This window comes from Manis javanica, chromosome 17 (assembly GCF_040802235.1).
Source record: "Manis javanica isolate MJ-LG chromosome 17, MJ_LKY, whole genome shotgun sequence".
Classification (NCBI taxonomy): domain Eukaryota; kingdom Metazoa; phylum Chordata; class Mammalia; order Pholidota; family Manidae; genus Manis; species Manis javanica.
Window position 1 is genome coordinate 63,604,752 of NC_133172.1, and position 13,713 is coordinate 63,618,464.

Below are 13,713 nucleotides of genomic sequence, written 5' to 3' on the forward strand. Positions count from 1 at the left end.
CACGTTGGACTGTATGGAAGCTGAATTGATTGATGACTTGTTTATTAGATTTATTTAAGATCAATAGTAAACCCATCGTGCTAACATATCTTTTTGAAAAATAACCCTTTTCTGAAACAAAGGTGTGGGACAGTGGCTTTGCTCTGCGGGCACCCCCTGAAGTGCCTGACTTGATGGAGCAGCCCCGCCGTTCGCAGATGTGCTGAAGTGTTTCCACGGCTCTCCTTTGGTGTAGCGAATCTCCTTATCAGAAAAGTCTCCAAGCATGGGAAGCTGCAAAGCTTTTACTGAAACATGGAAGTTTCCCACATTGTCATTTTCTCTTGAAAGGGTAAATGTCCTCACTGGCAATACATGCGGTCCGTTCTTGAAGTGGCAGGCTCACCTGGCTCTTAATTTTGAGGACTGCCTGCGTCACCGTGGCGTGGCCTCTGAGCATGCACTCCCAGGGAAGGGCAGCTGGCTCAGCCCAGAGCACACGTTGCACGTGCCCCGTTGATCCACTGGCCTCAGAGCGGTTCCCTGCCCCTCCTGTTACTCACTGGGGACATTAAAGGGACCAGAACTCGGCTGAGATTCAGTACAACTCAGGATGCTCTTAAGCCACACTTGCCTTTCCATGAGTGTGTAGTAGGGAGATGCCAGGACTCCTGCCCATCGATGCGTGTGCCCCTAGGCAAGAAGACCCCCTGGGCAAACGCTGGCACGGGGGAGGGGGTGCATGTTCTATGGGAGGAGGGAGGACCGCCAGCAAGAGAACTTGTCTGGGGGTTGAGTTTGTTCCCCTCCGTCCTTGTCCTGCTGCAGCAAAGAACTGAAGGGCAGAGAGACAGCAGGGAAGCAGAGCGGAAGTTTTATGTGAATTCACTCTAAGGGAGAAATGGGCCAGCGCTAAGCAGACAAAGGCAGGTTTATTTGAATAAAGCAGAGAGGAAGGAAAAATAGAAGGAGGAAAGAGAAGCTCATGGAACTCCCACGTGGCATAGGGCACATCCCCTGCCAACCCCTGAAGCCAGGGTCGCCTGGCGTCCAGTGTCCGCTTGGATCCCCACAGCATGGGAACTAAGTCCCTACCATCCCAGGATTTGGGGAGCCCAGAGCACTGGGTGGAGAGAGCTATGTTCTGAGAACTTTCTAAAGTCAAACAAAAGAGATTTTCAGGCAGGCTACTAAGAAGCGTGGTCGCGGAGCTGCAGTCCCGTCTAGGTCCCCCAAGCAATGGGGACTCACCAGCCCGAATCAGAGCTCTCAGCGGCCCCTCTCTCCTTGGTCTGGAGGACAAAATGGAACAGCAAAGGGACAAGGACACCCTGGAAGAGCCCAGAGGCAAGTGTAATGACTTGAGTAGCAAGAAGTCTTTTAAAATTACACGCTCCAAGAAAGAGGGGTGCAGGCAACCTGAGAGGGGAGGCGCACCCAAAAGCTGGGATTCCGTCAAGGAGTTTCAAGAACGGGATAAAGATAAAGGGTCGGGGCGTAGGCTTGTCAGGCGGTCTCATGACGTCCATCTCTGCTGACAGGCTATGTCATTGTCTATAGCCAGTCCTCTAGGTAATTATGTAAATAAACTTTTGGTTTGTGTCTAAGATAGTGGCCACCCCCAAGTACTGGGAACACATCGGTTCAGACGGCTTGCTCTGCCTTAGGGTAAGTCATCGGCTGGTAGCCAAAGACTATGTTAGGAATCTAACCCCAACTCTCTGATTTTATCCTCAAGATAAGTCTTTCTTGTTCCCACTATGCTATTCACATCTCAGCATTTTTAGGAAAATGAATCACGATGCTTGTCCCGTGTCTCTGCCCCACCTCACCTGCATCAGCTGGAACAGGTCTCAAGGTCAGCCCCGACTCAGAGCACGTGGAATGAACTCACGCTGCAAAGGGCGTGTGTCCTCTCTGGCTCTCTGGCTTAATCTATGTCCCTGGGTTCTTGGTGGGCCCTGCCCTCTTCCCGTCTGCTCTGTTTTGCTGCCTTACAGAACTGGAGCCACGGGAAGGTGGGCCACCCCTGTCCACGTGTGTGGGGAGGGGGTGGTGGCCAGCAGGCCCCGGGCTGTCCTCCATCCTAGCCTCTTTTCACGCAGAGGTGGGAGCACGGATTTCACCTAACAGCCCCTGTGGGCTCAGTAGCTGCCTTCCCTGCAGCCTCTCATCTCTGAAGAAGAGATGTCACCGTGTGCTGTGCTGCATTTCCATAAGGACCCGCTACAGGGAACAGAGGAGGGTTGCTGAGGCAGGTGTGGGGAGAGCTGCTGAAAGGCCAGGCGGGGGCAGCGTCCAGCTTTCCCTGGTGACACAAAGACGGCCCACCCACCGGGCAGGACGGCCTGGTCTGAATCCCTGCCCCTGTCCCCTGCCGGCCTTCCACACCATCCGTGTCCTTCAGCTCTGCCAGCCCTCTGCCAGGAGCTGAGGACGCTGTGGACAGGGGCCAGCCCAGCTCTCAGGCTGCTGGGGGTGGGGAGTGGGGAGCGGCCGGGAGGGGAGGCCACCAGAGCCAGAACCGGCGGTTGAGAAATGGGCACTCTCAGAGAAGAAGGCTGAGGGTTTCTCTGAAGTTAGCAATTGTATTTTATTTTAGGCACCCTCAATGTCTTTTTCTACTCTTTCCTGAAATCTGGGAGGGTTTAGAATGATTCCTTTTCACAGAAAGAGAAACCAAGGCTTTATGATGAAACTGACCACAGCAGAACAAAGCTGGGTCAGAACCCCTCACGTCTGGCTCTGGCGAGGACCTCACATTTGCAGACTTCCCTGGCTGGGGGGTGCCACCTGTGCCATTAGCGCCAGCAACTCCCAGCTCCGCCACATCCTGGCAGCAAGGGCGCTCTCCCCAGAATGTACTGCCATCCACAAGGTGATGGAGGCCTGGAAACTTCTGTTCCATCAAAGTCTGCCAGACGCTATGCTTAGCCCCCGAGTCGATGCCAGGAGTGGGTTCTCCAATTATAGACGGTAACAAGCGGGCTATTTTCAAACTTCAGAGAACCCCCCAGAATATTCTGAACCAAAATGATATTTATAGAAGCCACTGGGCTTCTGGAAAGGAAGGAATAACTTCAGTGCATCAGCTGCTTTTGGGAGCGGGGGTGGGGGGTGGGGGGCAGGACGAGGACCTGGCACTGACGGGTCCCTCCCACCTGTCTCTGGGCCTGAGCTCACGGAGAGCGGCCTCCTGAGTGCCCTAGTGCCATCCTGCCTGGGGCTGCCCCACCAGCTGGGGACACAGGCCATGCTGCGGGGTCACCGCCCCCCTCAGAGGCTCCTGTGGTTTTCTCCCGCCCATAGTCCCTCCCTCCCTGCTCCCACCCCGGACAGAGGTTCCGACAATGTCCCTGGACTGGTGTGATCTTCCTTAGAGAAAAAGGTGGAAATGGGATGAGTAGAATTTGGGTAGGGAAGGCCTGTAGGTAGAGACCCAAGCGCTCCGTGGGGTGTTGGGACAGGGCTCCGAAACCCTATTGTAAATGCACGACCCACACGGACCATCGGACCAAGCAAAGGAGAGGCAGGAGGCAGCAATCCCTGAGCGGCCAGCTGGGCCCCGTGAGGCAGGGCCCTGCAGCAGGACGCGGGCTGGCTGGGGGCCGACTGCAGCCCACCCCCTCTGAGTGGACTGTGTCCCTCATTCATTCCATGTCAGGTCCCTGGCAGGTGCCTGGGCCTTTCTTCACCCCCTCCGCCAATACCCGCTCTGCTGCCAGATATGAATATGAGAGCATTTTCCAAAGGCTGGCATGGAGGGCAGGCATAAGGCTTTATTTTGGGCTTGCGAAATTCCCTTCCTTCATGCCCAGCAGGTGCGTCGCCTCATTTAGATATTGGGGCCTAGAAATAGCACATAATTTACAATATAGCTTCCTTCAGGCATCTGGGTGCTATTTTAAAAAGCCCTCTGATGGGACAGATGGTGGCTAGAGCCTTTGTGCTTGCCAGTCGGGGGGGCACCCCAGCCTCAGGTGCCCAGCCCCCTGGGCAGGGGGGCCATGCTTCAGGAGGCAGTGTGGGAAGGAGGGTCCCATTAGGGCAGAGGCCTGCTCGCTCCCCTTGCAGGGCCCTGAGTAGGACAGGGCAGGGGGCAGGGGAAGGTGGACACAAGCCACTCAAGGGGCCATGTGCTGGGGAGGGGGCCCACGACCAGGAAGGAGGCGCTCCTGGTGTGTGGACGGCCCCCTCCACCCTTGATGGACGGAGGGGAGAGGGTGCAACTTTACTCTGTAAGCTCTCGCACAGGAACCCGCTGGGCATCTTTTGAAAAACCATGTGTTGTCATTAGCTGTTGGGGGTAACTGCTGTCCCCCCAATTCACATGCTGAGGTCTTGAGCCCCAAGTCCCTCAGAATGTGGCCTTATTTGGCAACAGGGTCTTTGCAGATGCTGTCCAGCTAAGAGGAGGTCATTAGGGTAGGTCCTCACCCAGCACAGCTGGCTTCCCTGGAAAAAAGGGGAAAGGTGGCCACGCAGACGGGTGCACAGGGAGAAGCCAGGTGGACATGGAGGCACAGGGGGGCTGGCACTTCTAACACTCAGGAGCAGACAGGGCGGCAAGGCGGCAGGAGCTGGGGGAGGCCCTGGGCAGACCCTCCCGGGCAGCCATGAGCGGAACCAGCACCTGGGCCTCGGGCCTCCGGCTCCCAGAGCTGTTGGCCGCACAGTGGGGTCTTTGTTAGGGCAGCCACCGCACAGACCCATTGACTAAGGGGCCCGTTCCCAGCTGCAGCTCAGCCCATCTTGTCCCTTGAGGGGAGGCAGTGCCGCGGGCCTGGGACAGTCCCCACATGGGCTGTGTCTGGTGTGGTCCCCACCAATGCTCCTACTGTCCTCTCACATGGGGAGGAGGCGAGGGCTGAGTGGGGGCCCCTGCCCCTTGCTGCGTGGCTCCAGCCAGGGCCGGGCCAAGGCGCCTGACCCCGTACCGCAGCTGGGGCTGGCGTGGGGCTGCTGGCGGCCTCCCTGCAGAGCAGCAGGGTGCCCCCCCCCCACGTGTCAAGGACTCAGCCGGTCTCCTTTGGACTCCGGCCTCGTTCCTGAGTGACACCCTCCAGGGTCCAGCCAGAGGCAGCCGAGACACGCAGACCCAGCCCGGTGAGCGACACCCCATGGCCTGGGGGTGGGAAGAGGCCTGCTAACGGGGGCAGGAGCTGCCACCACACCTGCGAAGTTGGGTGGGGTCTGATGAGCCATTTTGGGAAGGGGTGGGTGCCTCAGCCAGGGTCAGATTCTGGGCCCCGGGAGGGGAGTGCTGTGGGGCCCCTGCACGCGTGCCCCCCACCGCCCGCTTCCTCCGGCCTTGGCCTCCTCCCTTCTCTCTGCCACCTCCCTGCCAGCAGGAGCTCACGCCCCGCTGCTAGTACTGCTCCCATTTCTGGTCTCTGCTCCCCTGGGTGCAGCGGCCCCCACCCCGTCTCCCGCCGGCCCTGCTCCTCATTCCTGACACGTCGCAGCTTGATGCCCTGACCCCGGTGGGCCCTGCTCTGAGGGCACAAGGGCCCAGATCATCCAGGGCCCCTGCTGCTCCCTGCGGCCGGCCAGGCTCAGCATTGTGGCGGACAGGTCCGGGTGCAGGGACCCTTTACCGGCCCAGCAGCCCCACCCCTGTGCACCTGAGTCCCAGCTGCTGGGTTCCCGAGGCCGCTCACCTCAGGGACAGCCCAGTGAGGAGGGGAGGGGTGTGTGCTCAGACTCAGTCCATGTGGCCACACCCCAAGCTGCAGGTGGGCACAGTACTGTGGAGGTGGCTCTGCCTTGGGGGCAGACGGCTCAGATGCGTTTGCACAAGTCAGATCTGCCCCGGGGGGACCCAAGGGCAGCCTCAGCTTCACAACAGGAACTGTCTGCGCGGCAGCATCCCCACAGTCCTCGAAATGGCGCTTCCCATTTTAGTGAAAGTCTTCCCTGGGGGAGCAGTCCTCTCCCCTAAGTGGGCCCAGCATTGGGGCCACCTCGTGGGCAGAATCAGCAGTGGGGACAGGTTGAAGTGGTTCAGTCTGTCTTTGAGGGGCATGCCAGCCCAGGGTCCCCCCGAAGCCTTCTCATTATAAGGGGAGGGGTTCTGGGAGATGTGGGCAGTGACGGAGGTGCGGTTCCAGGGCTGGGGAGGGTCGCCAGGTTTGGAAGGGGCAGCCTTGCCTGGGAGGAGGAGGGGCACCACCAGCCCCCCGCAGGCAGGCAGGGCCGGCTGATCTCTGGAGGGCGGAGGGAGGGAGAGAGCACAAAGGTGAGGACTCCAGTCCTCCAAGCATCTGCCAGGCCCCTGCCGCAGGGCTAATTCAGAGCCACAGGCCCCTGCATGTGAAATCACTACTTGGCCCCCAGTCATCTCCCAGTCACCCCTCAGGACGTGGGTGCTCCCAGTCAGGACCAGCAGGCCTGAGTGGTGTCACACTGCCTCCTGGCTCTGCTTGCCCTCTGGTGGCCACTCCCATATTTGGGGGCCACTCCCATATTTGGGGGCCACTCCCATATTTGGGGGCCAGCACTTCCCACACTTGACCCAGACAAGAATGGCAGGCCGTGGGCTTCTCTGGGTCCGAAGAGCAGCAGGTGGCAGCAGGCTGGTGGGGGGCTAGGCCTGCCTTCCCAGGACACCAGGCAGCACTGGGCCACCAGGCGGGGTGCCAGCTGGTGACTGGGTGAGGTCCTGCCCTCCTACCTGCACCAGCCCCGCTCAGGGGCCGGGGCAGCAGCCGGACTCTTCGTGCCTCAGCAGGAGGGACACGCGGGAGAAGGTCTTGGCGCAGCAGCTGCACTGGTATTTCCTGGTGTCAGAGTGCGTCTGCAGGTGGGCCCGGAGGTTGGAGCGGTCCGCGAAGGCCCTGCCGCACTGAGAGCAGGCATAGGGCTTCTCTCCTGGGGGAGAGGGCGGCCGAGTAAGCCAGCATCTGGGGTGGCCACAGAAAGCATCCCCAGGCTCGTGTCCCTGTTCATAAATGACCAGCCCTGACCCCCGCCTCCAAATGTCCACTCAGAGTACCCCCAGTGAGTCTGCTGCATTCTATTGCCCTCTTGGGAGGCAAGTGACAGGGGGCCTTAGCACCTGCCTCGGGAGGAAACACTAGGGCCCAGAGGCCAGGCTCTCACCCAAGGTTGGAGCCGCTCAGGGACGGGGAGGGACGGGGCGGAGAGTCACACTCGGCAGGGCTGCAGTATCTAAAGCCCTTCCTAAGAGGACAGCTGTGGCACAGGTCTTTGCTGGATCTACCTCCGTTGCTAGATGTTTCTCTCTCTGGGGCCCTTGGCTGGGGGGCCGTGAGCAGCTCTGGGAGCTTTCCTGCAGCTGTACCCACCCCCTGAAGGCCAGGGGCAGACCCCAGCTGGGCTCCTGCCGAGTCCACTTCAAAGGCGGGCTGAAGCAGTGCGCCTAGTTTCAGCCTGCACCCTATGAATCCTGCGAGAAGCGAGCCTGCAGCCCCCATTGTGGACACCCTAGTACGTTCCCCAGCAGGTCGGCCTCTGTGGGACCTCCTGCCCTCGTGGCTCCCCAGCCAAGAGCAGCGAGCCCCCGACAGTGTGATGGGCGCTCGGGGACATCGCAGGGATTTCCAGCCTGGTGAATCCTCTCCCCGGCCTCCACCCTAGAGTGACTCAGAAGATTCTAGTCACGGAGCTGTGACTTGGGAATGAGGGAGGCTCCGATTACAGAAAGTGTGTGTTGCAACTGCGGGCCCGCCACCCGGACCAGAGCCTGACTGCTGGAGCTCTGTCCTGGTGCCGCTGTCCCTCTGCACTCCCTCCCTGCACGGCTCTGTCTCTGTGCTCTTTCATGGTGGGTCTGACAAAACACCAGACTCAAGGTGAAGGCCTGAGGGGGGTCCCATCCAGCCCCTGGCCACCCCTGGGCACAGCGGGCCGCTTCTGCTCTTTTTGGGCAGCAGCAATGACTCGACTGCATGGAGAGGCTGAAGTTCTAGTGAGCGGCCACATCTGTGTCCCTTCCGCACCTGCGCCTCTCCGAACCCTGGGGGCTGCCGGGTGTCTCTGCCCCTCAGACAGGCCGTGACCCTGGGGCCCTCACCCCCAGCCACGCCTTTCTAGCTCCTCCCTCTCCTCCTGCTCCGGAATTCTGAAAGGCCATGGAGTGTGAGCGGTCAAACCCTGCTGAGGCCCCATGCATCCTGCACTTGGCCAGGTGTTAGGGGTTGGATTTTGTCCACCAAAATGATAGGTCCGTGCCCTAAGCCTTGAACCTGACCGTGTCTGGAAAGTAGGAACTTTGTGGACAACATGTGGTTAAGATGAGGTCAGACCTGCATCCAATATGACAGAGGTCCTCATAACCAGAGGGGAATTTGGGTCCAGACACACATGGTGCACAGGCCCTGCGAGGAGGACAGAGACGGAGGGATGTGGCCACGAGCCAGGTGCACTCCGGGCCCCCAGGAGCTGGGAGGGGAGGAGGACCCGCCCCTGGAGCCTCCGGAGGGAACAGGGCTCCCCGTGCCTAGATCACAGACTCCCGGCTCCAGGACCAGGAGAGAACATGTCTGATGGGTTGAGCCCCCCCGGTTTATGGGGACTTGGGGGGCGGCCTCAGGACGCTGGGGAGCAGAGCTGGGGGTGAGGGTCCCTCTGGCCTGTGACATCGGCCCCTCCCCTCTCCTAGCCCAGGCCCCTCCGGCACCACGCAGACCATACCTGTGTGGGTGCGGATGTGGCCCCGCAGCAGCCAGGGTCTGGAGAAGGCCTTGCCACAGATGGTGCAGAGGCAGGGCAGTGTGTGCGTGCGGATGTGCATCTTGAGGGCACCCAGGCTGGTGCACTCCTTGTCACAGAACTTGCAGGTGAAGCAGAGCTGGCAGGGCAGCTGCCGGTGCCTGGCCAGCCCGGCCGGCGAGTGATGGGCCTTGTGGCAATGGAGGCACCGGGAGCACCCTGGGGCGCTGGGAGCCCGCTCGGCCCTGAGCAATCTGTCTGGAGTCTGGTCCGCATCTGGGGATGGAATCGGGGGCCACCGCGTGGGCAGAACCAGCAGCGGGGGCAGGCCGAGGTGTTTCAGTCTGTCTGTGAGGGGCACGCTGGGGGATAGGCCAGCCCTGAGGTCTGCCAGGCCAACTTCCAGGGGGCCTGGCCCAGGGAAGCCCCAAGCCTCCTCATCATGAGACGGGGGCTGGGAAATGTGGGTGATGACAGAGGTGCTGTTCCAGGGCCGGGGAGTGTCGCCAGGTGTGGAAGGGGCAGCTCTGTCTGGGAGGAGGAGGGGCACCACCAGCCCCCCACAGGCAGAACAGGCGCCATTGATTTCTAGAGGGTGGAGGGAGGGAGAGAGCACAATCGTGAGGACTCCACTCCTCTGTGTCCTCGAAGACGTGTGCCCTGGTCTAAGCCAAGCCTGTCTTCTAGGCCACGGGCAGGTGGGTGGGCAGTGGGAGGGCCGCACAGTGGGGGTGCAGGTGAGGGAAGCGCCCCGCCCGCAGCCTGGGGAGCGTGGGTCTGGAGGGAGAATCTTACTCCATCTTTACAAATCAAGACACCTTACAGGATCCCAAACAGCCCTCATGGGGCCAAGCAAGGCTCCCTCCCTTCCCCGGGCATGGTGGCCCTCTCCCTAACCCCATGCCATCTCAGGACCAGCTGAGAGTAGCGTCTGCCAGGCCACCTCCGCAGGGCTAATTCAGAACACTCGCCACAGGCCGCTGCATGTGAAATCACTGACTGGCCTCCACTCGGCCCCCAGTCACCCCTCAGGACGTGGGTGCTCCCGGTCAGAACGGGCAGGCCTGGGTGGTGTCACACTGCCTCCTGGCTCAGCTTGCCCTCAGGGGGTCACTCATGTTTGTGGGCCAGCATGTCCCAGTCTCATGCTTGACCCAGACAAGAGTCCAGGCAGGAGCCCCCAAAGTAAGCAGGTTAGCAGGTAAGAATTAAATTGTTCATTTCCCTGAAGTGCAAACCTCCAAACAGCCCTCAACCCTTTTCTTGTTATATATGTGTTGAAATAAATCTCTGGCCCTGTTTCTATCTCTGTGCCAAGCCTTTGGGTAAAGAATGAAAGACATTATTTCTTTCTTTGGGAGAAAATATTTGCAAATCAGAAATTTGATAAATCAGGTTTCTCCAAAGAAGACATACAAATGGCCAATAAGCACATGAAGAGATGCTCAACATAATTAGCCATCAGGGAAATGCAAATTGGGGCCACAGTGAGATGCCACATCACACCCACTAGGAAGACTAAAATTAGAAATAGACAATTACAAGTGCTGGTGTGGCTCTAGAGCAATGGGGGTGTTGAAGGAAGGTTCCCACCCCCCTCTCTCCTGACCGGTCACAAAATCAGCACGTAGGTCTCTCTCCTTGAGCACTGACAGGTTAAGAGACGAAGCCCAAGGAAGTTCTGGGGAGACAGTGGCAGCCCGAGAGCCTAGGGACTCTGCCACCCACAGGAGCTTCACTAGAGGCCTTTCCACTGGCACAAAGCCTAAGGCTCAGCCACCTCTTTGGCCCCAGGCATGGCCATGGGGCCAAACTCTGTCTGGGTCCCCAGGGCGGCCCCAGAGGGAGGGCAGGGCAGAGAAGCAGCGGAGCTGGTGCCACCGACGACGCACTACTACTAGTGCCCTCAACACCGCCTCCTAGACTCTAGGTGTGCTTGGCTTTTTATTCATTCTGCAGCTCGGATTCCTGGGAGAAGAGACCTTTAAGTTCCTCTGTCTTCAGGGATTCCCTAGGGCCTAAAAGGGTGCTTATTTAAAGGGAGAAAGTGAGGGACCCCAGACCCAGGGCTTCAGGTCCGTCCTGGGGTAACACCCTTGCCGAAGGAGGCTCGCCATCTGGTCCTCAGAAAGCTGGAGCTGCAGCAGGGCTGAGGAGGGACAGAGGTGGGTGGGGAGGAGTGGGGAGAGGGGCGCAGAGAGCGGGACAGGGCTGCCAGGCTGCCCCCAGACAGGCTGCCCCCGGGTCTCCCACGGCCGCCAGGATTTGCACAGTCAAGTGGTAGAGGAGGGTGGGCTGGACAACTGGGCTCTGAACCATGGTTTTGAACACAACCCGTGTAAATTCAATTTTTCATCATCTATATATGAAACAAAGATCTGCTTTACAGTGAGTACTGCGCTCCGATGGCCTCTGTTCAATTTTGATTTATAAAGTTGCTGGTGGTGACTCATTAAATGGATTTCAAAAGCGGAGTTGAGGAGCCTGCCCGGAGGAGGCGCCCCCTGGTGACAGCGGGCCTGGGCGTCCGTCGGGGGGCTTCCTCCCCACTCTGGTTTGAGATGGATCGCTAAAGGGCTCTGAGGCCTCTTCAGTGCCCACCTCCCCGAGCCCACCAGCTGCCCCCCAAAAGATCTTCGCCCCAAGGAGCTGCTGGGCTGGGGGCACGGCTCTGACCACTCCAGAGAGGCCTTTGTCCTGGGACCTTCCCGTGTCCCGTGCCTGCAGTGGCGGCGCGGGCGGGAGGAGAGGAGACCCACGGAGGGGTGAGGAGGCCCGGGGGGCCCAGAGGACAGCGGGACAGGCCCGGCCCTGGCGCCTAGCAGCCTGTGTCACTCCTCCAGCCGCCTGGCTCCCCGCCCCAGCCGGGGTCGTCCGCGGGGCCCTTCCTCAGCAGCCCCGTGCCACCCTCGGTCTCACCCACCACCGTCCTCGGGACCCCTCCCTAAACCCTGCACCAGTAAGTTGGCCACGGGTTCCCTTAGCTGGGATGGGTGCCCCACTCCACAGCAGGAGAGCCCCAGGGTGACTGAGGGCCTAGAAACTTCTCTAAGTGGGGAGAGACTCCCACCCACTCTGCCCCACGCAGGGCCAAGGTACCCGAAGTGGACAAGACGCCCGCGGGCCACCTTCCTACCGCAGCCGTGGGGTCGCGGCCCCAGATGTGCTGCCGAGCTGACTCCTTCCTCCCACCTGGGTCGGGGGCCTCGCCCGCTCACCCGCGCAGCTGAGCCCTGGTGGGCCATGTCGCCCCGCACCCCTACCTCTCTGCGTCTCCAGCTGCCCGTAGTTGGGGACCCTGTGGCTGGAGTGCGTTTTCACCAGGAACGAGCGCGGCATGCTCCCCTGGCGGCCGCGGGTCCCCCCGTGCGTCCCGGCGCCCGCGGGCAGCGCGGCCGGCAGGTGCCGGGAGGGCGGGTCGTTAGCATACCGCTCCGCCGGGGCCAATGAGGGCGCGGCGCGTGCGGGGCGGAGGCCGCGGGGCGGGGCCGGGCCACGCCCAGGACAGGTGCGCGGCCGGAGAGGGGGCGCTGCTGCGGGGGCTCCCCGCCCGACTGCGCTGGCGCGCGCCCCGAGCCACCCAGACCCCTGGGGCCTGGCGCACCCGCTCGCGGGGGACTAGAGGGCGCAGGTCAGGGCTGGCGGGGCGCCGACCAGGCTCCGGTCCGCAGGGCGGGGGGCGCGCGAGCAGCCCCCCCTCGGAGAGCCCTCGCTCCCGCCGCGCCCCGCCCTCCGCCCGCGCAGGCCGCCAGCGGTGGGGTCCGTAGGACGCGGGGTCGAGGTGGGCAAGCCCTGGGCCCCAGCCCACCCAGCCCCCAGCCACAGTGGTGAGCAGGGGGTCCGCAGCCCCGTGCCACCCTCAGTCTCACCCACCCACCGTCCTCGGGACCCTCCCTAAAACCTGCACCGGGAAGACGGCCTGGGCGAGCGGCTGGAGACAGTGCGTCAGGGGCTGGCCCCGGCCGCCAGGCAGTTCATTGGTTGGGAGAAAGGACACAGCCTGGAACACTGGAATTTCGAGGAGTTCAGACATGAGGTTATGGCGAGTTTAATCAAAGAGGGGGCATGTGCGCTGGGCAACCAGCTCGTCGTGACCTGGGCAGACATGTCCCTCCTTTGGTATCCTTTTAAGTCCTTAGTGTCACGAAGAGTTGGGCTTGTCAATACTGGGTGTCTGGTCCTTTCTATGAGTTCAGGGGTCAGATGGGGCAGTCTGACAGAGCGCAGGGCATTTCCAGGGCTGCAGTGCCACGTGACAGCCTGGTGCTCTTTGCCAGCTGTGGGTCGGGGGGCAGAGTGGAGGGTCTGTAGAAGCACCCTTGGAGACAGTGGGGTTGGTGGGGTGGGTGAGGTCACGTTCCACAGTGTCTCATGCCCTCCCGCTTTGCGGAGGAGGAAACAGGCTCTGAGAAGCGAGGAAGCCTTGGGACTGGGGGCCAGGCCACGCTTCCGTCCTGACACCAGGCGTGTGGACCCGTGTGTTGCTGGGGAAGGAGGGCAGAAGGACAGATGGTACTCGGATGGGTGCGCGCCAGAGGAGGCACAGGTCTCCCCAGGCCACAGCCTGCTACCGCACTGCCACGCATGAGATTCGAGATGACACATGGCCACCTTCTGCTGTTCCCCTGCTCGGAGGCCTCACAGCTTTCTGTTTATACCCTCTGCCTTCTCCCCCCACACCAGATGTAGACAGTGCACACGCTGGGCCTTCCTCTGCACCCATGCTGCCCTCCTCACCCAGGCACCCGTTGTGTGGCTGCCAGCCATGACGACCTCCCTCATCCCCAGGAGACAAAGAGGGGCGCACTGTTTAGGGAAGCTGGAGCACTCCTGTGCACGACCCGCTGGTCTCATCCCGGAACCCCCGGCGACCCCAAGTCCTTAGGGCAGCTCTGGGGTGGGGCAGTGTATTCCTCTCCTAGAGCTGCCCTAACAAATGCCCCGGACGGGAATCTGATGTCCCTACTGGCTTCTCAGAACTGCCCTCCTGTGGGGGTGTGAGTCACTGTGGGACTGGGTGTGACTCACGAGGTAGTGTCCGGGCTGGACCGAGAAGGACCC

General features: G+C 61.1%; 1 protein-coding gene across 2 annotated transcripts; it reads right to left on the minus strand.

Moving 5' to 3' along the window:
• Nucleotides 1-35: 35 nt before the first annotated feature.
• Nucleotides 36-12,067, minus strand: SNAI3 (snail family transcriptional repressor 3). Of its 2 annotated transcripts, XM_036993948.2 has the most exons (4): nucleotides 11,916-12,067; nucleotides 8,635-9,240; nucleotides 8,247-8,318; nucleotides 36-6,849 (listed from the first exon to the last, which is right to left on the minus strand). In XM_036993948.2, exons 1-4 carry the CDS (start codon nucleotides 11,989-11,991, stop codon nucleotides 6,668-6,670), a joined length of 936 nt encoding a protein of 311 aa, XP_036849843.2. In that variant the 5' UTR covers nucleotides 11,992-12,067; the 3' UTR covers nucleotides 36-6,667. The 2 variants fall into 2 exon arrangements, with proteins under 2 accessions (XP_036849843.2, XP_017498600.3); XM_017643111.3 differs by lacking the exon at nucleotides 8,247-8,318.
• Between the last annotated feature and the right edge of the window lie 1,646 nt (nucleotides 12,068-13,713).